Here is a 24,162-nt window from a genome sequence, read left to right as displayed (position 1 = left end):
GTAAATTCGTCATACATTTTCTAAACTGTACTTAACTCTCTCTCTTTCTTGTTCGTTAAGGAAAGATTGAAATGGAACAATTACAGCACAAGTACATCACCGTACAAGGCCTAAAGCTCCACGTTGTCGACATCGGAACAGGTCATAATATCTTCCTCCCCACTTCCTCATCCGTACGCCGTACTTATTATTCTTAGTAAAATCGAACACGAACATAATCGATCAAACGCCGTCTTTCTCTGTTTTTATATAGGTCTCAATGTGATCGTGTTCCTCCATGGTTTCCCTGAAATTTGGTACTCGTGGCGGCACCAGATGATTGGTCTGGCCCCACTCCGGCCTCCGAGCCATTGCTCCCCACTACAGCGGATACGGACTCTCCGACCCGCCTCCCCAACCCGACAAGGCCTCCTACCGCGACCTCATCAGTGACTTCCTTGGAATTCTTGATTCCCTTGCTACTCCCATGATACAAACTTTTCAGATGCCCTTTTTTGTTTTTAATTTTGGCCTTTTTTTATTTTTAATTTTCGCTAGAAATTGAGCTTCGAATTTGAAACTTGGTTCTTTGTTTCATTAATCATTGTTTGCATGGTTGTTATTACAAGTTTGATTGAAAAAGCAATTTGTTGTAATCAAATTTAGATGACTTTTGTGATTTCTAAACTCTCATTTTCTACGCACGTTTGTTCATACTTTTTAGGTAGAATAAATAAAAAAAGAATTAGGATTTTTTAGATTTAAATCCTTGCAAATCTTAAACTCTAGACAAAAACCCACATATATTATAACTTCTAAATAAAACCCAAATTTTAAATATGATGTCATGTTGGATAAAAGATGTCCATGAATTTGTGTTTATTTACAAAATCATGCCACCAAATCTCTTATACGTTTCCTTTAGACATTTAATTTGTTTAATATATTTTTAATTTTGTGTGAACTCCTCCAATCCAAAACCTAATTAGATCAAATGTATACGGACATATATTCTACATTTATGTATACTAATACCATAAAAAGAAGTAGGTAAATTAATTTTGTTACAAATTTATAAAGTAGGCACATTAATTTTCATGTAATTATACAATAGGTAAATTATTTTCATTAAATTAAACAATAGAAATTGTTTTGAAAAAATTAATTTTCATAGTAGGTAAACTATTTTCATGTAATTATACTGTAGGTATAAAATTAAACAATAGATATTGTTTTCATAAAATTAATTTTCATAGTAGGTGAATTATTTTCATAAAATTAAACAATAGATATTGTTGAAAATAAACACTAAATTAGGTATATTCAAATTGAAATTTATTGTCAAAACTAAAAAAATTTCCAAATTAATTCCTCCATCTAGAACCATATTTCATGGCTACAAGACCTCGCCAAATTCAATGCACGTGATCAATTAAAACAAAATTATAAGAACTTTCCATACTTGCTTAGATGGGGTATATTAGTGTTGGAAATGTGCCCTAAAGCCAATCATGTGATGATACTTTACGGACATTTCACATGTTAAACTAATCTAGTTTTACATATAAAGGGCATACATTATTGTTTGAGCCGTCTCATATAAATGTTATATGCTTAAACGATAAAGTCCAAGGAATATGTGATTGAGAGAATGTAATCTAATGAAGTTAGATTCATGAGACCATTCTTTCGTAGACACATCCTAAACGTTCCTGATCATAGGATTGCCAATTGGGTGTTGACAGTCCGTTAAGATCAGTACGTACTATGTCTTCTCTCAGGGAGAGTGATTAGTCTCAAGTCATTGGTGTGTGTGACATCAAGACAAGTACGTAGGTGCTCAATAGAGAATGAGTTCACTGAACGTGATCAACGAAGAGTTCTTATATTCCATGTCACATGAGAACTCATGGTTGGGATAATGCAAAGTAGTCCTTTGACCTGAGGCATCACAGTTGTCTTGTGGTTAAGTCCTTGATCTTTGATTATGTCAAAGTCACCCCCTCGGGGTGTCCACGGCATCGTTGGGGTTAAGCCACTTAGCTATGGAGACAAGTGAATGCGCAACAAGGGATCTCTAACCTTCAAACAGTTGAGGGAGAATACTCTATGATATGATTTGGAATCTCTGGCCAGAGTATGAATGAGATTAGGGAATGCGTTCCAAATCACATTCAAGGAAATCATATAAGCACACGAATCACATTGGATAGTAGACATGAATAAATAAACTATCATACCAAACAATGTGGTCAAGAGTATTAGATTAGAGAAGAACCGTATTGCATTTGTAATCCCAAACTGAATAGGTTCTCTATCCTCTTCTGATTAGCTTGGATAACCATGATATGCTGCTAGGTGTCACTCATGGTTTGTGGAAGCCCTAAACGTGTGTAATCACTAAAGGGAGAATTGAAAATAGTTTCAATTCACAATCGATGTAAAATGGTTTTAATCGCCCACTACCTCGCTAAAAGGAACCTAATGGATCGTACACCATAAAAGGTGGAGATTGAAGATTAAACTGAAATGAGTAAGAATGATTAAATGGTTTAATCATTTATTTATGGCAATGATTAATTAATATGTTAATTAATCAAACGAATAAGTTCGTTAAAGACCTCGGGATAGTTTTGGACCTTAAGGCCCAATGGGCTTCGAACGTCAAGCCCATTGACTTAAGTTGTATGACAACTTAATGAATAAAGATTCACAAATGCCCAAAAGCCCAAAAATCCCAAGGTAGGCCGGCCATGTATGATGAATTAGGGTTTTGGTTCTTTAGGTCACTTATTTGAAGGGACTATATAAAGGACTTTATAGCCAAATATTCATTAAGTGATTAAGGGTTTATTTTGGGGAAAATTGGTGAGAATTGTCTCTCCATTTTTCTCTCTAAAGAGGCCAACACCTTGGAGGGTACATCTAGCAATCCTACTACTCCAAGGTCACTCATTTCTTCTACAATCTAACCTTGGTGAAGAGACTTAGAGGTTCTCAATTTTGGGAACTTAGAGAATCTATTCTTCCATCCAAATCCATGGATCTAAGAAGCAAGGAATGAAGGCCCTATCTCTTTGGGTGATTAGCCTTTGCTTATGCAAAGAGGAATCTACAAAGGTATTAATTTCAACTCACTTTGTTTTGAGTTGATTAATTGGTTCACCAATCTACTAGGCTTTGAATTTCATGGTCATGTTTTGTTTTTGAGTGCATACAAGCATGATTCCGCCTTTAATTGTTAATTGCATGCTATATGATGTTGCTCAAATGAACATGTTTTCACAAAATAATTCCTTCAATTAGGGATCCAAAAATTATAAAAACAGACACACAAACTTAATTTGGTAAGTTGCCTAGTTGGATCCTAATCATTGGGTTTTATTGGGATAAATATTATATGATGGGCTAGAGGCTAGAAAAAATGAGTTTGGAGGGGGAAAGTTAAATTTTCAGAAAGAATTAAGGATACAAAAAAATCATGAGAGTGTAGCAGGAGAACATGAGAGTGTGAAATTACTACAACGTGCATTTACTTTGCTTTGGCTGGTTTTGTTGTTTATCTTGCAAATGAAAAGCTTATTGTTTGAAGGATTATAACATTTGCATTTCCTTATGTGCCAATCATATTATGCAGTGAGAGCATAAGAGAATTGCAATGTAACACGTTTGATAATAAATTTTAGGGTTGTTTATTAGATATAGACTCATACAACTCATATACCTTGGGTAAAAACCCATCTATGAATAAACATCCAATAAAAATCCAAAATTTAAATAAATTGCCACATAAAAAATAAGTAACCTATTAATATAAGTTATTTACAATTTATGCCACAACTTTCTATAACTGTTCTCATACAACCATTATTAGCCAACCATTATGGCTAACGTTTTTAACAATTTCTTTTACCAGTCTAATAATGAATTAATATAATGCATTACCATATCTCATTACCATATCTCTTGACTATGTAATTTTAGATAAATTATTTTGCGAACACAAAAACATCAAACATATATATAATAGTAAAACATAAAATAGAAGATACATTTTTTTTAAAAAGTTAAATTGTAGGTAAATTAAATTCATACAAAACCAAAGTTGTAGATACACTATTGTTGTACAAAAAGGTAAATTTTTTATGTAAAATTGTAGATACATTATTGTCACAGTAGGTAAATTAGTTTCATATAAAATTAAAAAGTAGGTAAATTATATTCATAGAAAAATAAAATTATGGATATATTGTTGTTAAATAAGAACAGGTAAATTTTTATCCTGAAATTTGAACAATAGATAAATTATTTTTGTACATACATTAATTTTTTTTTTAAATTAAAACAATAGGTGCATCATTAGCTTCACAAATTATACACAGTAGGTAAATTATTTTTGCTAAAACTAAACATTAAGTAAATTATTTTTGAAGATACATTAGTGTTGTAAAAATTAAATAATAGGTACATTATTACACCACAAATTTGATATGATAGATAAATTATGGTATAAATTTGTAGTTGGCAAAAAAAAAAATTATAGGTACATTATTTTATTGATAAATATTTTATAAGATAGACTATTTCTCTAAAAAAAATATATTTAAATTGAAAAATGTTGTTAAGATTAAGAAAACTTGCCAAATTAATTCCTATATCAAATTAGAAGCAAATTTTATGGAGTAAGAGAAACATGAATCAACCAAATTAATTACAAAACGTGGAAATCTTGAATTCTCATATAACATGCAATGCATTTAGAATATTAGTGCCTTTTTTATTTTTGTAAAATCATTAATCCTTCTTAAAATCTGCATATGTTTAATTGTGCACATTAAACATGCAAAAATGGGTATTTTAGGCATTCAAAAAAATTAAAATGTGTAGAGTCAAACATATAATTAATTGAATTTGCTTATGTGGAGTCTAGTAATTGGGCTTTATTCGAGTAAAAAGGTTATGTCAAGTTTTATATGAAAGAAATTGAGTTTAAGGGGTTAAAGTCATATTTTCAGTAAATTTTACGTAGGTTTTCCTCGTCGGAAAGGACTTTGGAGCTCGGCCAGCGTACTTATTTGCCCTTGCGTACCCAAAGAGGGTCTTGGGAGTTATAACAATCGGAGTGCCAATCATGCCACCAAGCCCTCTAAAATTCGATAAAAACCTCCCTGAGGGCTTCTACATTTCAAGATGGCAGGTGTGCATTTTCTTGGTCTCGTTATCCATATCTATGCCATGACTAGCTTGCTTACAAGTTACAATTTACTGTTACCTCTATTATAGGAACCTGGCCGAGCAGAGACTTATTTTGGGTGCTTTGATGAAACAGTTGCTCAGAACATTTACATCCTTTTCTCCATAAGTGAAATACCAATAGCTGCAAAAAACCAGAAGATCATGGACGTGGTGGATCCATCTACCCCTATTCCCCCTTGGTTCACCGAGGAAGATCTTGCGGCATATGGAGCTTTGTATGAGAAATCGGGCTTCCAAACTGCACTGCAAATTCCGTATAGGTAACGCATTTGATCTTCGATTCACTGTCACTTCCGCATACTAGAAGAGTTAATGAAAAAAACATTATTATTGAATCATCAGACCTATCATTTGAAATTAGTTTAACCCTGCTAACTTGGATTCAAGTTGTTAGTACACGTTAATGATTTCTTGAACTTTACGTTATGTATTGGTAGGGCACTTAGAGAAGAATCCGGCTTGATTAATCTAATTGTTAAAGATCCAGCACTTTATATAATGGGAAGCAAGGATTATGTAAACAAATTTCCAGGGATAGATTACTACATCGACATTGGGAGGGTGAAAAAGTTTGTCCCCAATTTGGAGATTCAATACATGTCCGAAGGATGGCATTTCGTTCAAGAACAATCGCTAGCGAGGTTAATTAGCTTATCATTACCTTCCTTGGAAAGCACGTTTGACTGCTATTGCATGCGTGAAGATTGTAGAGACGAAGTGTTATTTATAGAAGGCTTTTGCAAAGGTTTTTTGTGAACCACTGGAAAATTATGCATGTGATTCGATAATCTGAACAATATTTTATCTTAATTTATACAAAAGATTGCTTTGTAATTTTGACGTGTAATGTTTCTCAAATACTACAGTAAGACTTCATTTGTTGCACGCTTTATTAAGATAGGAATTTGAGGTGAAAGTCATGCAATATGGCAGTAATAATTGAATATTAAACTTGTCATTCATGTGAGTTAAACATTACCATCTTGCTCACATGTGGAAATGAGAATCACAAATTATAAAAAAGGTGAAAACTCATATTTTTAAAGATTATTTAGCCAAAAATCAATAACACTATGTTTGAATGAGAGAAATAAACATGGAATTTGGATTAAAATTAGAATTTATAAATTGACATACACTAATTCCCTTGTTTGAATTCATAAATATAGAAATTTAGAATTTCCGCGTAGAAAAAAAAACTTGGAATTTGGAACCTCTAATTCCCAGATTTAAATTCCATGTAAATAGGTGTCATTTCTCAATTTCTATGATTGAGAGTTTAAAAATAACAACTTCCATATTCAAATCCATTGTTTTTTTAGGTTAACCAAACAAGAAAATTCACAAATTCTAAAAAATAAAATCCCATCATTTCAAAATTTCTTAGTAATCTTAAATTTCTTCATCCAAACATAGTGTGAGATCGAGAGAGAGAGAGAGAGAGAGAGAGAGAGAGAGAGAGAGAGAGAAATGAGCGAAAGGAGTGAAAGAGAATAAGAGGCTTGTACTGAGTTGGAGATCGGAAAAAGACAAAAAAGTACTCTATCTTTTGCCACATGGATGACACGTTAACCTGAGTGACATTTAAGAAAAATTTAATGAAGCTAACAATATACAATAAAATGAGACACGTTTACATATTTTAGAAAGTAAGTAAATTGGATCAAAATAAGTTTGAAGAGGCAGAGTGAGAATTTTGCACACTTTCAATGATGCACCAGTAATTAAGCCTTTTAACTGTTGTCTAAATAAATTTGAAACGGATATATGAGTTAGAATATTTTTTTTTTCAAGATGCTTATAGATTTTCATGTACATGCTAATTTTGTTCATGACAATTAGGACCTTCATATGCAAGTATAGTTGTATTTCCTAAAATACCACTCATGCATGATGATGGAGTTGCATGGTTTCTGCTCTTCCTTGTTAATAATGCTGCTAAACTCAATGCTTGCAACTTTATTCAGTCAGAGGATTAACTTTCTTGTTAACTGGTTGTTCAAAATTCTACACATTTTGTTTTAGTTAATTTGTTAGTGTCAATCACAACTTGAAATCTCAAGGTGCGTTTGTTGCATCGGACTGTCTTGGACTGGACTAGCTTCAGAGACTAAATTGGACTGACTTAGACTAGACTAAGATGGACTAACTTAGTGAAGCGTTTGGTGCAGTGTCGGACTAAGAAGCAGGACTATAATATTATATTATTTAATCTATATTTATTAATTTTTTTTAAATTTAATCTATATCAATTAATATTTTATTATTTTTTATCATTTTCCATTTGTTCTAGACTCATCTTCTTCTCTGATATCTATGCATCTCTTTTTATCATTTTCCATTTTTTACTTCGTCGTCCGTCTCCTCCTTCCCCCTTCCTTTTTCTTATGTTTCACATATGTACCACTGTCCCCTCTCCTCTCTCTCCCCTTGTATTCATTTCGTTTCGCCTCCAAGGAAGCGCTTAGAGCTGGAGCTGCGGTGTGGCAGAGGGATCTCAAATTGTGAAGATCGTTTTCGGATCCAAAGTTCTTTAGGCAAAGACCGTTATCTTTGTTTTATGGGTCTAATTCCAGTTCAATCGACAAAAATGGAGAACCCATTTCTGCATATCGATTAAGTGTTAAGTGTTCTTTTGTTTGTTCGTCGGGAAATTTAGGATGTGGGTTCATCGGGAAGCAAATAGGGGCTTGGGTTTGCTGGGTTTGCAGGATGATGGAGATTGGCAAAAAGGCTAGATTTTGATGACTAGGTTCGCGGGATGTTGGTGGTGGTGGAGATGGGATTAGCAATCCCGTAGTTTTCGAGGGGTTTAGCTAAGATCAGCGAGCAAAGGACTTAGTCGACACGAGTCCGAGCTAATCCCATTTAACTTAGTCTCTTGTTATACCAAACATGGGTTATTAATCCTAGCTAGTCCAGTCCTAGCTAAGAAGGTCAAACAAACGAGGCCTCATAGTTACAATATCTTTTTTCGATGGGCTATACAGAATATGCCCCAGTCTATAGGTGCAGATGCTGGTGGTCTGTTACTCCGAGTGTTAGAACTCCACCTTCCAGCCGAAGAGTGCCATAGGCGCAATATGTATGGTGGGCGCCGACCTTGGTTTGATCCAGATGATATGGGTCTTCAAGATGATAACCCCAAGCTATGCAATGCTTCAGACCCACCTAATTCCTGATCTTCGGAAAGTTGGTATTATGGAGTCCATGGCCTGTTGCCGAGGAAGCACAGGATGTCTGAAAGAGATGCAACCTGATTTTGCAAGTGGTGGGTCTGGTGGGCGTATGGGGTGTATCTTGGTATAATGGGATCACAGAGAGATATTGTTACGCATTTCATTTAATTACAATTGATTTTCCAAGTGGTGTATTATTCTAATGAATAGAATATTTCTATCTAAGTTTGTTCGTTTCAAATTTATTTCTTCTATTCTCTTAATATAGCTTAAATAAGTAATATCAATTGTGAAAAAAATGTACATTTGAAGTCAATAGATAAGTTGTTTTGATACAGTTTGAATTTTCAACATTCTAAAGTATGAGCACAAGTAAATCCAATGTGCTTAGACATATATCATACTCATTCTTCAACTATTAAGGTGATCTCCAAACGAAATGGCTAAACATATTTCTACCCATAATTATATCCTTGCAAAAAATTGTTTTTAAATAAATAGTGCCATGCCATATTCATATACTAACGGTATTCCCTCGGCCTCGTCTTTTGCCGTATGGATTACACGTTAACGTGAGCAATATTAAAGAAAAACTTAATGAAGCTAATGGTATACGATAAAATGAGATACGTTTACATATTTAGAAAGTAAGTAAATTGGATCAAAATAAGTTTCCAAAGGCATAATAAGATTTTTTCACACTTTCAATGGTGCATCAGTAATTAAGCCTTTTAACTGTTGTCTAAATAAATTTGAAACAGATATATGAGTTAGAATATATTTTATTCAAGATGCTTATAGATTTTCATGTACATGCTAATTTTTTCACGACAATTAGGACCCTCATATGCAGGTATAGTTGTATTTCCTAAAATACCACTCATGCATGGTGATGGAGTTGCATGGTTTTTGCTCTTCCTTGTTAATAATGCTGCTAAACTCAATGCTTGCAACTTTATTCAATCAGAGGATTAACTTTCTTGTTAATTGGTTGTTTAAAATTCTACCAGTGTTTTGAAAAACTCGCCCCAAGGCAGCTTTGGAAGCGGGGCTGCAGAAAAATCGCCTCTGTTTTGTGGGGGTGGGCAAAAACTCGTCTAGGCTTCGTTGGGGCGTGCCTCAAGGCATTTTATTGGGCTTCAATGTTGCTGAAATTTGAATTTTTTTGTTTGTTGAAATTTGGGTTTTTAGTTGCAGAAGTTACTAGGCTTTTTGGTTGCAGAGCTCGTAGAAGAAAGATGAAGAAGACAACAAATATTTTGCCTTATTTTTTGTTTTCTTTAAAAAATTTCTTTCTTTGTTGATAGTTGTACAATGTATGCCTTTAGGATATTCTTTTTTGTTATGTTTTTGTTTTTAATATTAATTTATAAATATTATAAAGACTAAAAGATAAGCCCAAGACAAAAAGATTTTTTAACTTTTTAATATTATTTTATACAACAACTGTTGGCATGTGAGTCATAAGTTAATAGGTATTGGAATGTAATTTGGTTTCCTAGATTAAAGGGATTCCTTCCTAGTTTAGGATAAACTCTTGTATTATTATTCCTTGTACTAGAAGGAGTAGATGTGTATATATACTGCCTTCGTATTGTAGAGAAAGTAATAACAATCAATCAAATTTTATCTACAACAACAACAAAGCTTTTTTTCACTAAGTGGGGTTGGCTATATGAATCCTAGAACGTCATTGCACTCGGTTCTGTATCACGTTTTCCGTTAGATCCAAGTACTTTAAGTCTTTTCTTAGAGTCTCTTCCAAAGTCTTCCTATGTCTTACTCTACCCCTTTGGTCCTGAACCTCTGTTCCATAATCGCATCTTCAAACCAGAGCGTCAATAGGCCTTCGTTTCATATGTCCAAACCAATGTAGTCGATTCTCTCATCTTTCCTTCAATTTCGGATACTCCTACTTTACTGCGGATATCCTCATTCCTAATCTTATCCCTCATGTGTCCACACATTTAACAAAGCATTCTCATCTCCGCTACACTCATTTTATGTACGTGTTGATGCTTCACCGCCCAACATTATGTGCCATAAAGCATTGCTGGCCTTATTGTTGTCCGATAAAATTTTCCCTTGAGCCAATAGGAAAAGAATCAAAAGACTTTTATTTTTTTAATATTAGTTTATAAGTCTAAAAAAAAACAAAAGACTTTTATTCTTTAAATTTTGGAGGCGGGGTTGCAGAAAAATCGCCTTTATTTTGTGAGGGTGGGCAAAAACTCGCCTAGGCTTTGTTAGGGCACACCTCAAGGCATTTTATTGGGCGTCAATGTTGCCGAAATTTGAAATTTGTTTTTTGTTGAAATCTGGTTTTTTAGTTGCAGAAGTTACTGGACGTTTTGGTTGCAGAGCTCGAAGAAGAAAGATGAAGAAGACGGCAAATATTTTGCCTTATTTTTTGTTTTCTTTAAATTTTTTCTTTCTTTGTTGACAACTGCACAACATATGCTTTTAGGATATTATTATTTGTTATGTATTTGTTTTTAATATTAATTTTATTAATATTATAAAGACTAAAAGATAAGCCCAAGACAAAATGATTTTTAATCTTTTTAATATTATTTTATAAATATTAAAAAAATCAAAAGACTTTTATTCTTTTAATATTAGTTTATAATATCCAAAAATCCAATTGGCCAATAGGAAAGAAATATTGATACAACCATTTTGGTTTTATTATTATTTTTGTAATGTTATATAGTTTTCTTGGTTTTTCTTTTAAGACCTATGTATCCCACTAAGATATTATATATTAAAAAATTAGCCTCACTCCTCAAGGCTTTCGCTTAGACGGGGCTATCAGAGAAATGCTTCACCTACGCCTTCGCCTTTTAAAACATTGAATTCTACACATTTGTTTTAGTTAATTTGTTAGTGTCAATCACAACCTGAAATCTCAAAGTTACAATCTCTTTTTGCGATGGGCTAAATACAGAATATGCCCCGGCCTATAGGTGCAGATGCTGGTGATCTGTTACTCCGAATGTTAGAACTCCACCTTCCAGCCGAAGAGTGGCATAGGCGTAATATGTACGGTGGGCGCTGACCTTGGTCTGATCCAGATGATATGGGTCCTCAAGATGATAACCCCAAGCTATGCAATTCTTCAGACCCACCTGATTCTGGATCTTCGGAAAGTTGTGATGTTTATTATGGAGCCCCTAGCTTGTTACCGAGGAAGCACAGGATGTCTGAAAAAAGATACAGCTTGATTTGCAAGTGGTGGGTCTGGAGGCGTATGGGGCGTATCTTGGTATAATGGGACCACGAAGAGATATTATTACACATTTCATTTACTTACAATTGATTTTGCTAGTGTATTATACTGGTGAATATAATATTTCTGTCTAACTATGTTCGTTTCAAATTTATTTATTCTATTCTCATAATATAGCTTAAATAAGTAATATCGATTGTGAAAATTGTACATTTGAAGTCAATAGATTAGTTGTTTTGATACAATTTGAATTTTCGACATTCTAAGGTATGAGCACAAGTAAATCCAATGTGGTTGGGCATATGTCATAGTCATTCTTCAACCATTAAGGTCATCTCCAAACGAAAATGCTAAACATAGTTCTACTCGGAATTATACCCCAGCAATTTTTTTTTAAATATATAGTGTCATGCCATATTCATATACCATCTTCAACCCCCTTCGGAAATTTATTAGTTTTAACTTTATATTTTAAATTTATTGTTTAATTTAATTAAATTACCGTTTGATGCTTTCAAATATAGTTGTTAAGTTTGAATCAATTATTGCAATTGAGGAGCTCAGCCCCAGAAAATGGGCTAAGAGGAGGGCTACATTTAACTAGCCCGATGCCCTTTTGACGAAATAATAGTCTGGTGAGCTCTATAAAATTATAGTTCAATCATCGGTTGGAGATAAGTTTTTTGACAAATCAAACCATTTTTTGGCTTTTGGACATTTAGCCCCTTTCAATAGAGACCTAAGACCATCTTCAACCGAACGGTCCAGAGGGTCAAAGGGCCGAAAATTGCTTGAAAACCATTTCCAACCGAGGGTTAGACCAGAGGGCTCGTGGGCCCCACAAAATCTAAAAGGGCCAACCGGCTGGCCCAATCCAGCCAGCCCCGGGCTGGGCCAAAATTGTGATTAATCTTGTCCGAAATAACCTACAGTAATAGTACTTATTCCTGTCGTATATAACCGACAGGAATGGTTGCCAGAATTTGAAATTCAACGGCTAGTTACTGTTGGATTCAAATGTTTTTTTTTGGCCAAATTTTTTGTTTATGAAATTTTAAAATTCCCTTTTTTTCCTAAGCCATTCATAAACACCTAGGCCATTCCTACATCATTGAAAATTTTAAATTATGCCTTGGTTTATGAAATTTTAAAAATTCCCCCTTTTTTTTTTCTCAAGCAATACCTAAGTCATTCCTACATCATTTCTCACATAATTTTCACCATTCCATACTATCTCACTTCATTCTATTTCAATTCTTCACATTATATTTTCTTACCTCTTCCATTAATCTTTCCTTCAATTTTTTCAATAACATTAAATAACATTAAACAACATAAAAAAACATTTAACCACATGAAACTTAAACAACATTTTGAAAAACATTTAACAACATAAAACTTAAACTCCTACTCCATGCTATTTTTGGCCCAAAGATGTGCAACAAGATCCTGTTGTAGGTACTTGTTTGTGGCACGGGAACATATCATTCTATAGTGCCTCATGTACTCATTTATAGAGATACTACCAATTCTTGGATTGAAAGGCAAACTAGGCCCATCATATATTTTTGCACGAGCCCTTCTTGACCTATTTAGATCCTCTTGGTCGTCATCAGACTCTTTATCAATATATCCATCTCGCTCATCCTTCACAATCATATTGTGTAATATGATGCAAGACATCATGATGGAGTCCAAATTTTCTCGACTCCACCCTCTTGCCAGTTCGCTGATGATCTTCCACCGTGCTTGTAGAATATCGAATGTTCTCTCAACATCTTTCTGGTATGCGTCTTGGTATAAGGTAAATAACTTTTCGGCGTCAGTCCTAGGGTTTGGAATTGCTTGGACCATTTTGGGTAGATGTCATCTGCCAAGTAATACCCCATATTGTACTGACGACCGTTGATGTAGTAGTCAAGTTGAGGTGCTTTACCTTCTACCTTGAGGTATTGAAGAGAGGTGAACACCTAAGAATTGTAATGTCATTTTGGGGTCTAGTGATTCCAAAGAAAGCATGCCAGATCCATGTGTCATACGAGGCAACCGCCTTTAACACAACAGTTGGCTTTCTCGACCTTCTGCAAAAGCCTATTTGCCATCTGGTGGGATAGTTCTTCCAATCCCAATGCATGCAGTCTAATTACCCTATCATGCTCGGAAACCCACGGTCTTAAGCTTTGCCAATGAGCTGAACCAGATCTTCTTGATTTGGCTCGCGAAGGTACTCGTCTTTGTAAACCTGAACAATTGTGACACAAAATTGTTGAAGAGTTTCAAGGCATGTAGACTCAGACATACCATGGGTTTCATCCATCGAATCAACTGGGGAGCTATAGGCCATCATTTTGGAGTGCAATAATAACCTTCTGCTAAGGTGAGAAACCAAGATGACATGCTCTGTCCTGTTTCTGTCAAAAGTATGGATTGACCTGCTAGACATCACGAAGTACACGCTCGAAGACATGACGCCTTATCCGGAAACGACTTTTGAAATCTTCTTCTGTGTACACCGAGTTGGGGTTGAAGTAGTTATTCATTAGATTGGCATGCGTCATCGCCATGTTTCGTGGTTTGTAAGAGTGACCAGCAACAGAGCCACCCCATTCAAGTTGTTGCACAGTTGGCTGACACACCATGGTCGCAACCATAGCTGCTGATATGTTTTGTCGTTGCGCCATACTTCATCTTCTTCTTCAGACTCCTCATCTTCTCGTCTCATATGCGCCCATTTTTCGTCCAATTTGGAATTGGATGAGAACCCCCAGTTGGAATCCGAGGAAGATCCAAAGTTGGAATTCATTGCAAACTTGAATTGAAATATATTGAATTGAAAGAGATTGAACTGAAATAAATTGAATTCAAAGTTGTGTGAATTATAACCCAATATCCATCCTATTTGTAGCCCAAAAAAATTCAAATCCAACTGCTAGATGATGTCACTTAGCCGTTGGATTTGAATTTAAGTTGTAGTTTTTAAATAATAAATTATGTTTGGCCCTATGACCCGTTGGCCGTCAGTTGGAGACGATTTTTTGTGACAGGGCTAAAACGAGCCCTATGGCCCTTTGACCCTCGGTTGGAGATGGAGACAAATATGACCATGTACTTTTCATTAAATTATTAATATTTTGGAGGGCCAGACAAAAAACCGTCTCCAACTGAGGGCTAATGGGCCAAACATAATTTATTATTTAAATTTAAAAACTACAACAACTTAAATTGTCACAGCCCATTCCAGGATTCTATATCGGGGACGTGAAATGACGGAAGTACCCTTGACGGGTATTAAGGTATGTGTATGTGTGTGACATGTTATTTGGACTAAATTCATGTATTTCCTAAGTTTTGGGAAAAATTAAGTGGATAAAAAAAAAAGTAAGGTTGTATTTTGTGTGGTTAGGGAGTTAGGAAAAAAGAAAATGGATGGTGATGAGTTATGATGGACCATACAACACACACGCACAAGACCCTTCTCTCCCTCCCCCGTGCCTCTCTCTCCTCCCTCACAGCTTTCTCTCTCTCTTCCTCTCGAATGGTACGGACAAGGGCCAATGCCCTCGAATCTTCACGGATCGACGTCAAAAAGGTAAGTTTGTGAATCCTTGCAAGCTTGTGAGTTCATTGGTATACTTTTTAGAACTTGGAACCCTCAATATCACGTGAAATCCGAAACCCATTTTGAGATCACTGTTCATGCACACGTGAATTGTTGAATTTCAGGGAATTTTGAGCTTATAGTGAGCTTAGTGAGGTCCTAAGGAAGCTCAGAGTGCTTAGTTTGAAGGTTTTGGACGTCAGGATCACAGAGTTCAAAGTTGGCCGGTTTTTCTTGGAATTTTTTTCCGGTGAGATTTAGTTATTTTTAGAGCCTTAAATTAGTCCAATGTGATTCTACATGTTGAGGGCTTCAAATTGATATAAAATACGAAGAAAACGGTTGAGAAACGACGGAGAACAAGGAGATTAAAAAATCTCCAGTTTTCCGGCCACCGGAAAACTCAGTCCGGCGAGCTTGAGGAAGAAGACGCGCGTGGGGGCGCATGCCGCTTCAAAAAAAATTTCTAAAAATTTCTCGACGTCCGTGACGTCGAGTAGGTCGATGTGGTATATTCATATACCCAAATTGAGCACCGTATGAGAAGTTATTTCGAATTGTTGGTTATGTGCATGAAATTAACGTTTTTATAGTTGTTTCACATATAGGTGACACCTATCCCGAGGATAAGCGCATCCAGGGACGTCACGGGGGTTACGACCCATCGACTTACCAGTGAGTGGGCAGTTTTGTTTTCGGTATATACCTATATACTATTAATTTTCCCAGAAATTGAATCTATATGAAAGTATGTTTTCAATTGCCATGCATGCATATTATGAATTATATGAATTGATATGAATGCATATATATATGTGAATTGACGTTGTGGACGCACATGTGAGTTTTATGTTACTTATGTGAATCATTGATGATGTGAATTGTGTTGTGAACTCATAACCTGCACCCCTGGTGTTAGTGCTTATATTATTCACCGCACCGCACGCTCACCTTGGATCTAAGTAGGTGCATGTCGTACAAACCATGAGAGGGTTCCGACATGCTAGTCGTACAGACCACTAGAAGTGGTTCCGACTAGTAGGTGACCTTAGATTACGCGCGCAGATGATTTATGAGAGAAGCACTAGAGCGTATCATTACACCATTCTTGTCGTACAGACTACTTCAGGTAGTTCCGACTTATGTGCAGAGTAGTGCCGTACAGGTCACCGTGGTGACTCCGGCTGGGTTGGATATTGAATTATGGAATTAACCGTACAGGACCAACTGCAGGGTCTTCGGTTAATTCATTATGTCACCTGTTATTTTGATGCATCTATGTTTTGTTATTGACATTAATGGCATGGCATATCCTTGGATTTGTGATAGATTGGTGACTTGTGACGTATGAGGTTTTATATGCTATTACGTTATTTTCTGGGAAAGTATACAGGTTTTACAGTGAGGGGCTAGAAATGTTTTTATTGAAATGTTTTGGGAAACTTTGGTTTTACTGACCCACTCAATTTTGTTTTTGCGCCCCACCAGGTTCTAGTTAGCAGTTGGCGACTCACGAGGTTTTCTTCGGTGTTCTAACAGACTTCCTGCATGTAGGACTCACCTGCGGGTGTTGTACTTTAATTATAGTCCTACTTGACTGCACCTAGTTTTCTTTATGCTCTGAACTGGTGTACTGCACACTTATATTCACTCTAGCATGCTAGTTGGTTATTACTGCTAGTAGTTGGTTTTTATTCCTTCGTATTTTTCATATCCCTTGCTTCCGCACTGCACTTTTGGTTACGTCACACTCACGTGACGACCAGCACGTCTTGATTCTAGGATCAGGGTGTGTCATAAATTTAAAAACAACTTAAATTTAAAAACTACAAATTAAATTTAAAAGTTACAAATTAAATTCATAAAAAAAAAAAGTGGCCCAAAAAGAAAAAATTGAATCCAACGGTAACTAGCCGTTGTATTTGAAATTTTGGCCTACCATTCCTGTCGGATATAACCGACATGAATAAGTACAATGCTGTTGGATATAACTGACAGAAATAATGAAAATTTTGGCCTAGCTCGGGGTTGGTTAGCTAGCTGAGTTGGGCCAGCCGGTTGGCCCTTTAGCCATTTTTTGTCCAGTGAGGCCCACAAGCCTTTTGGCTTAGCCTTCGGTTGGAGACGGTTTTTAGGCTATTTTCGGCCTTCTGGCCATCTGGATCCTTTGGTTGGAGACATTTTTTCAGGCTATTTTCGATCATCTGGACCCTTCGGTTAGAGATGGCCTAAGATTTAACTCACCCCTTGATTAGTGCCTAGTATCTTTTAGAACCTTGCAATAAGGGGGTGCATTTTTTCTCACCACTCTATTTACCACTTTTGGATGAGTTTAAATTTTGAAATTTGTGTCTATACACTACACATATTTCAAAATTTAAACTCACTTACCGGTGATAAAGAGTAGACCTGGCAGTTTCTGACACGATATGAAAATGACACGAAAATAACGGGTTTCGGGTCAACACGATAACTTATCGGGTCATTATCGGGTGACCCGTTAATAACGGGTTCTTAACGGGTATACACGCGAGTAACACGTGGGTAACCCGTTTCGACCCGTTAAGAAAAAAATTATTTTGATAATTTTAAAGTTTAATTACTAAAAGATTTATTATAAAATACAATAGCCATATTAGTATATACAATATATAGTTTTGTATTATTATTCTATATAAGTTTTAAAAAAAAGTTTTAGTCATTATTTATTTTTATTATGAGAGTTCATTATTATAATTACTAGGATAAATTTTACTTAACATATTGTTGTCCAAAATTAAAATAAACTTATATAGTATTTGTATAGGCAAGAACTAAGAAGACATACATACAAGTATGAAAAATGTGAAATAATATATAAACACTCGTGATTCATCACTATTCCTCCACGAATAGATAATGGTTACGATTACATTATTGTTTAGATTTTTAAAATCCTCCAAACCCACATAAATAATATTTTTTATTTGAGGGAAAAATTAATAATATTAATAATAATTATTGTAGAAGTGTAAAAAATGTAAAAAAAAATATACAATCACTCATAGTGACAAACTTTACAACTTTCATGAAGGGGTTAGCTTCGAAATCTAATACTATAATTCATAAACCTTAAATTTATATTTAACCGTCGATTGTCATTTATACTTTATTCTTCTTACTTAATTTCATTTTTAGAATATTTTTTTGAAAACATGATCATCTGGCAGATGTAAGAACATGAACGGTTCAGATCTTTGATATCACGTTTCAATATTTACGGTTAACTGAAATATGAGTCGATGTCAAATAGTTTGTAGAAACTTTATAAACATCAAGCAATATTTTCACTAACCGTAAAACTCTGAATATAATATCAACGATCCAAACCGTCCATCTTCCTGCATCCTCTAATAGATTGACTTTTCAAAAAAGAAAATCTGAAAAAACAAAATTTGATGAGAACAATAACGCTTAACAGTAAACAATAATCAACGGTTAAATTTTGATCTATGATTTATATGATTATAGTGGCGAATTTTGAAGTTAAGCTCTTCATGAAAGTTGTAAAGCTTGTCATTACGAGCGTTCATATATATTTTCTATATTTTTTTACACTTCTACATTAATTAAAAAACTATTAAAGACTTTAGGTAAGTGAAAATATATTTAAAAGAAAAATGCGTTTTTATGTTTTGGATGTGACAATATGGTATGTATATACTTATTTAGTATTATGTTTTTCATTTGATTATTTATTGGTTTAAAATATATTTTCCTTAACGGGTAACTGATCAGGTTATATTACCTGTTAATATTATCGGGTCGGGTCATTTTACCCGTTTATTTTAACAGGTGTTACACGATACGACCCGTTAAGATATCGGTTATGACACAAAAGCAACACGAACACGAAAAACACGACACGAATGGTGAATATCACTATCACTTGAGTGATACGACCAAAAATATTCTCTTCTATAAAGTAGGTTAGTAACTCTATTCCTAAAGATAAGACAACATGTTGGTGTTTTATTTAGAATATAATTGCTCACTTCCCTGAAGTGATAGTAATGATCATCACTCTATTTATTACTATTGCGTAACTTTAAATTTTGTAATAAGTAAGGTGGTGAGCGATAGTAGACCATGTTTTATTGGTTGACTCTACAAATAGTGGGCCCAACCATATGGAACAAGTGGACGTACGATAACGACCGCATACTTTTCCACAGTAATGTACGATCAGGATTTAAACCCGGTAAAATCAGGCAGAAAGCCCAAATGGGGTAGATAATCCAGGTCCGCAATTACTCGATATATAAAGCAATGGAACGGTGAACTGTAGTAGCAGGGCTTGGTGCTTTGTGACTTTGGGAGGTTTTACAGATTCCTTCTTGTTCGCTTCGTCTAATTGCTTAACAGTCAGTCTCGTCCTCTCCAGCAACAACAATGGCGCCGCCTCCTGGACCCTATTCTGGAACCAGCACCCTCGCCTTGGTATTAATTTCTCTTAAATTTTCTCTTTTCATTCCGGATCTAACTTTTTTTTTTATTTAGTTTATATTTTAGGAAAAAAAAATTTAGTGTGTGGATTTTGGACCAATTTGGTAGTTGTTAATCTAATTGGTGATCTGGGTTCTTGGTGATTTGCAGGTGGCTCGGGCTTCCGCATTCTCCTTTGGACTCGTATACGGAAGCATTAAGCTCAAGTATCTCCAGGTACCTCCTTTCCTTTTTTCTTTTTCTTTTTCTTTTTCTCTTTTCAATTGACGCTCTTTTTTTATTTATTTTATGAGTTAATTTTGTACTTTTTATTACAAATTTATATTGGGTTTGTTTAAATTTTTGTAGATTTTAATAAGTAATGCGGATTTTAATCGATGTTGGTCAAATCGATTCCAAAGATTAAATTTTTTGTATTCGTTTGGTTCCATTTTCATACGAAGAATTCGTGTATTTTCATAAGCACCATTTGGTGAGCTGATATCGTAGACATCAACCTTGTCTTAAAATTTGTGAAGCAGCAAATTAGGTATGGAACTCTTCTATTTTATGAATAAAGTTGCTTGAAATAAGAGAGATTGTTAATTAATGCTTAAATCATACTTGATGTTTTAAATGATTGGCGGAGTCTAAGGTAACACCAAACATAAAATTTCAGTAGTGCCAGAGACATGCGAAGCTGAAATCCGACTTCTTGGCTCCAGGAGTAGTAATAATCGAGAAATAGTTTGTTTAACTTGTACAATGTACATACGTACATATGCTGTCTTCTGTTATTCTTTATTTTATCTTTTTTTGGTGATGTTTTCTTGATGAGTTTTTATTTTTCTTTAGTCCTCTCCTTTTTCAGTTAGGGTTGATTTACGTATGTGATTGCTTAGTTGTAGGGGCATTCGACCATGTGTCAATCCGAGCATGTTGCAATTATGTGATCAACAACAACAACAACAACAAAGCCTTTTCCCACATGTCAAAAATTTGGAAATAGAAATAGGCTCTAAATTTGGTCTATTAATTTGGCTGTATGCAAGCAATGAACTCTTCTTCACCTCCAAGTATGCTCCCTATCGCAAAGCTTGGATGGAAGTGTTAACTTTCCTTCAACAAAACTGCAAAATGCACATAACAGATATTGGTGTATAAGGATGTTTTAGAGGGGCTCTACAAATAGGAAATAATGTCAATGCCTAGATTATTGGCTATGCTTGTAAAAAGCCTGAGTCTTTAGAGCAATGGTCAAGCATAATAATGCAGCCCACTATGTTAAGATGAAAGAATTCAATTCGAAGTGTGTCTAAGAAAGAAAGAAATGCACATTGTGCATGGAAAATTCTAGAAGTAAACTTAAATATTCCAACTGCAGCTTCGTTTCTAGCATCAAATCATCCATTGAAATAAATAAATGCGTTTCTAAAGTTTCATAAAAGTGCATACAAAGTCTTTTAAGTGAAAATAAACTATTCATAAGGAAACCAAGCTGTTGTAAACAGTTTAGTGGTTCTATTTTGAGTGGCTTGCACTTTGAGCGAGTTCAGATTGCTTGAGCAGCGTATTCAATACACAAGGAGGTAAAGAATATCAAGTGAAACTGTATAGAGATTACAATATTTTTTGGTTTCAAGGACTTCTCACATCAAGAAGACTTCTAGGTTGGGCTATTAAATCTTAACTCAAGCTGCATGCAACCAATCCAATGTCTTCACTATAGCTTCTTAGTGGTTTAACTGCCAACCCACAAAGACAACTTACACAAACTCACTATCAAAACTCAAGTCTTCAATGCATGGGGTGATTTGACAGCAGAATTGGTCAATGCAAATGTGACTAGTAACATATATTTTAGAGAAACAATTACAAATGTGAAGGGAAAAAGAAAAATGACGAGGCTGCATAGAGTTTTGTGAGAAAGGGAGGGTTTTGGCTAAAATATTTGCTAACCATTTGTCAATGTGTTGATAACTTGTTGTCATATAAATAAGCACAATGTCCGAAACTATGCTCGAGTAAAATGTGAGAGAGAAATAAGTTATAACCCTTTGTGAATTGCTGGATTTTAAGGTGATAATTAATTGCCTGAAGTTAGGGGCAAATCTGAGATTTATCTTCAAATGTGAAAGGAAGTCTAGCAGCAGTGTCCTAGAAAGGAACTGGGGTTGCTCCAGTTTCCGAAACTGGAAATGGAGAATGAAAGTAGTCATAGGGTTAACATTTTTAACCACCTATCAATTTACCATAATATTCTTCGTTCTGATCATGACCAATCAAAACTTCACCACAACTTAATATGTGTATATATGTTATAACTGTCAACTTTTATGTTTAACATGACATTATAAGGATACGGGTCTGGTATTTGACCAACTAGGGCAACTAATGGAATGGGAAATGTAACCTGAAGCTATCCCCTTTATTTAAATTGTTAAGCTGTTCAACCCAAAGTTGATGCTAGCATATAATGCAATGTGAAATTATGTGTTATGTTGTTTGAGTTGTGTGACAGTCTTGTGCCTTACACCATGTCGTTTTATTTGTGCACGAATGCTTATATCCTTCTGTTTTTTATCTCCCCACTAAGGCAAAGGCTAAATCTGAACAAAAGGCTGCGGCAAAGGCTCATCACTGAAGGAGATGTGTTTTATCAGAAGTTGTGAATGAAAAATGAGTTGGTTTTCAGATAGAAATAATACGAAAGGGTGGACTGTACCAATATTTCGATTCTTAAAGCTTCTGTGCACCATGAAAACTTTGCTTAAGTTCCAGGTTTTTTTTTATTTTTGATTTTTTTTTGAATTGAGAATTATGAATTTGGTACTTAGGATGCTTTAGATTTCCATTTCATAGCGAACATTTTGAGGGTAATGCTCCCGTGATGAATAAGATGCTTATTGTTTTCGGTCTTCAATTTCGCTAGTAGGTGATTTTGTTATAATGGTTAATTATCATTTGATGTCAGCCTGTTGCATGATATGGATACGTGGGTGACTGAGATACAGTACTCATGTGCCTATGTTAATTAACATTTTGGGCTCGTTTGATATGTTGAAGGTTGAAGTGAATAATTTTTCAGTTGGCGGGGATTATAAGAGAATTATACATGAAGAAAACTCATCCCTTCTAATCCTACCATTTAGGAAAGGATTGGGATTGATAAGTTTCCTTCATGAGTAATCGTATTCTACCCTCTAGTTAGACATAATGTATTCATTCTCCCTCAACAGACTTTTAAATTGAAGAGTTATCCGTTCTAATCCGATCTTACATACCAAACGATGCCTTTGAGAGCAATGGAAAATGTCAAGTTAGGATTTGTGGGGAAATTGGAATTATGCTTCCATTTGAGGTTGAAAAGCTTGTGTGGTATTGGCCTAAGGCTCAATTTCATCACGTACATTATTCAGAACCACCAAAAATATATGCATTAATAATATTTGTTGATATTATGATATTGAATAGTTCGGTTAGTCGAGAAATTACTTCACAAGCGATATGGGGGAGGGCGGTAAACCTTGAGGCAGCTTTGAAAGCAAAAGCAAGCTTCTTCCTTTTGTTTCTCTACATCTCTCAAGTTTTTAATATTATTTGGGAACTGTTATTAGTACTTCAAAAATCTCATTCTACATTTTTCACAAGTACAAAATGAGATTTTTGAAGTATCAATAACAATTCTCTATTATTTTTTAGCAAATGGCGTTTAACCATAATGCTAGAAAGTAATAATGTCAATGCACTCTCGTGCTAGTTCAAATTTTACTGATCTCTCTCCCCTTAACAATTTAACCCACTACAGACAAATCGTTTGTTAAAAAAATAAAAATAAAAATAAAAATAAAAAAAGATTTTTTTTTTTTAACAATATTGAAGGAAAATAGCAGGGTAGGACAAAAACTGAGTTGTAGAGTGTTAAATGGCGAAATTTAAATTTTAGAGGGAGAGTGAGATTGAAGACAAGTTTAAGCGGCATCGCAAAAAATAAGCCTTTTTTTTTTTTTTATATGAGTAATGGTTATAATTTTTTTCTCACCTCTGACATGCTTGAAATTAAAGTTATTTCATTCTAATCCAATTCTGCGTACCAACCCATAGATTTACTTCTAGTGAGACAGACCGACAGCTCAAAAATAAGGTTGTACCAGTCATTGGAAGCTGAAATTCATCATAGAAGACAGTAAAATTGCTTACTCCAACTTTCGTTGAATGTCTTTGGAGACACATTTATAGGGCATACAACTCGATGTCATGCTACACGTCCACACAATTATAATGACTTGAGTTTGGAATTTACGTTAGGGATGGCAGATGTGTTAAAATTCGCATAAATTTGTAACACCCCTTCATCACAAGACATAGTGGTGTAACTATTCGCTAAAGGGGTAGATTTAGTTTATTTTTGGTAAAAATGGAAGATTTATTACCAAACCACACTAAAATTTATAACA

General features: G+C 34.8%; 2 protein-coding genes and 1 pseudogene across 2 annotated transcripts; 2 read left to right on the top strand and 1 right to left on the bottom strand.

Annotated features, from left to right (window-relative positions):
• The first annotated feature begins 71 nt into the window (after positions 1 to 71).
• Positions 72 to 5,918, top strand: LOC114827260 (epoxide hydrolase 2-like; annotated as a pseudogene).
• Positions 5,919 to 13,050: 7,132 nt separating this feature from the next.
• LOC139188536 (uncharacterized) lies at positions 13,051 to 13,497 on the bottom strand. The gene has a single exon (XM_070806125.1). It carries the CDS (start codon positions 13,495 to 13,497, stop codon positions 13,051 to 13,053), a length of 447 nt encoding a protein of 148 aa, XP_070662226.1.
• Positions 13,498 to 19,501: 6,004 nt separating this feature from the next.
• LOC103445151 (uncharacterized) lies at positions 19,502 to 22,628 on the top strand. Its single transcript, XM_008384137.4, has 3 exons — positions 19,502 to 19,720; positions 19,877 to 19,942; positions 22,302 to 22,628. The coding sequence occupies exons 1-3, from the start codon at positions 19,673 to 19,675 to the stop codon at positions 22,347 to 22,349; spliced, it is 162 nt and encodes a 53-aa protein (XP_008382359.1). The 5' UTR covers positions 19,502 to 19,672; the 3' UTR covers positions 22,350 to 22,628.
• Positions 22,629 to 24,162: the final 1,534 nt, after the last annotated feature.

The sequence above is a fragment of the Malus domestica genome, chromosome 10, assembly GCF_042453785.1.
Source record: "Malus domestica chromosome 10, GDT2T_hap1".
In the NCBI taxonomy this organism is placed as follows: domain Eukaryota; kingdom Viridiplantae; phylum Streptophyta; class Magnoliopsida; order Rosales; family Rosaceae; genus Malus; species Malus domestica.
The sequence above is the reverse complement of the archived record's forward strand: the minus strand, read 5'-3'. Positions and strand labels throughout refer to the sequence as shown.

Bases quoted from the DNA above. Each gene is read 5' to 3' on its own strand.
- LOC139188536 (XM_070806125.1), bottom strand. From the start codon at position 13,497: ATGGTCCAAGCAATTCCAAACCCTAGGACTGACGCCGAAAAGTTATTT.
- LOC103445151 (XM_008384137.4), top strand. From the start codon at position 19,673: ATGGCGCCGCCTCCTGGACCCTATTCTGGAACCAGCACCCTCGCCTTG. The intron at 19,721-19,876 runs GTATTAATTTCT...GGTGATTTGCAG, and splicing joins GAACCAGCACCCTCGCCTTG to GTGGCTCGGGCTTCCGCATT. The intron at 19,943-22,301 runs GTACCTCCTTTC...CTCCCCACTAAG, and splicing joins TTAAGCTCAAGTATCTCCAG to GCAAAGGCTAAATCTGAACA.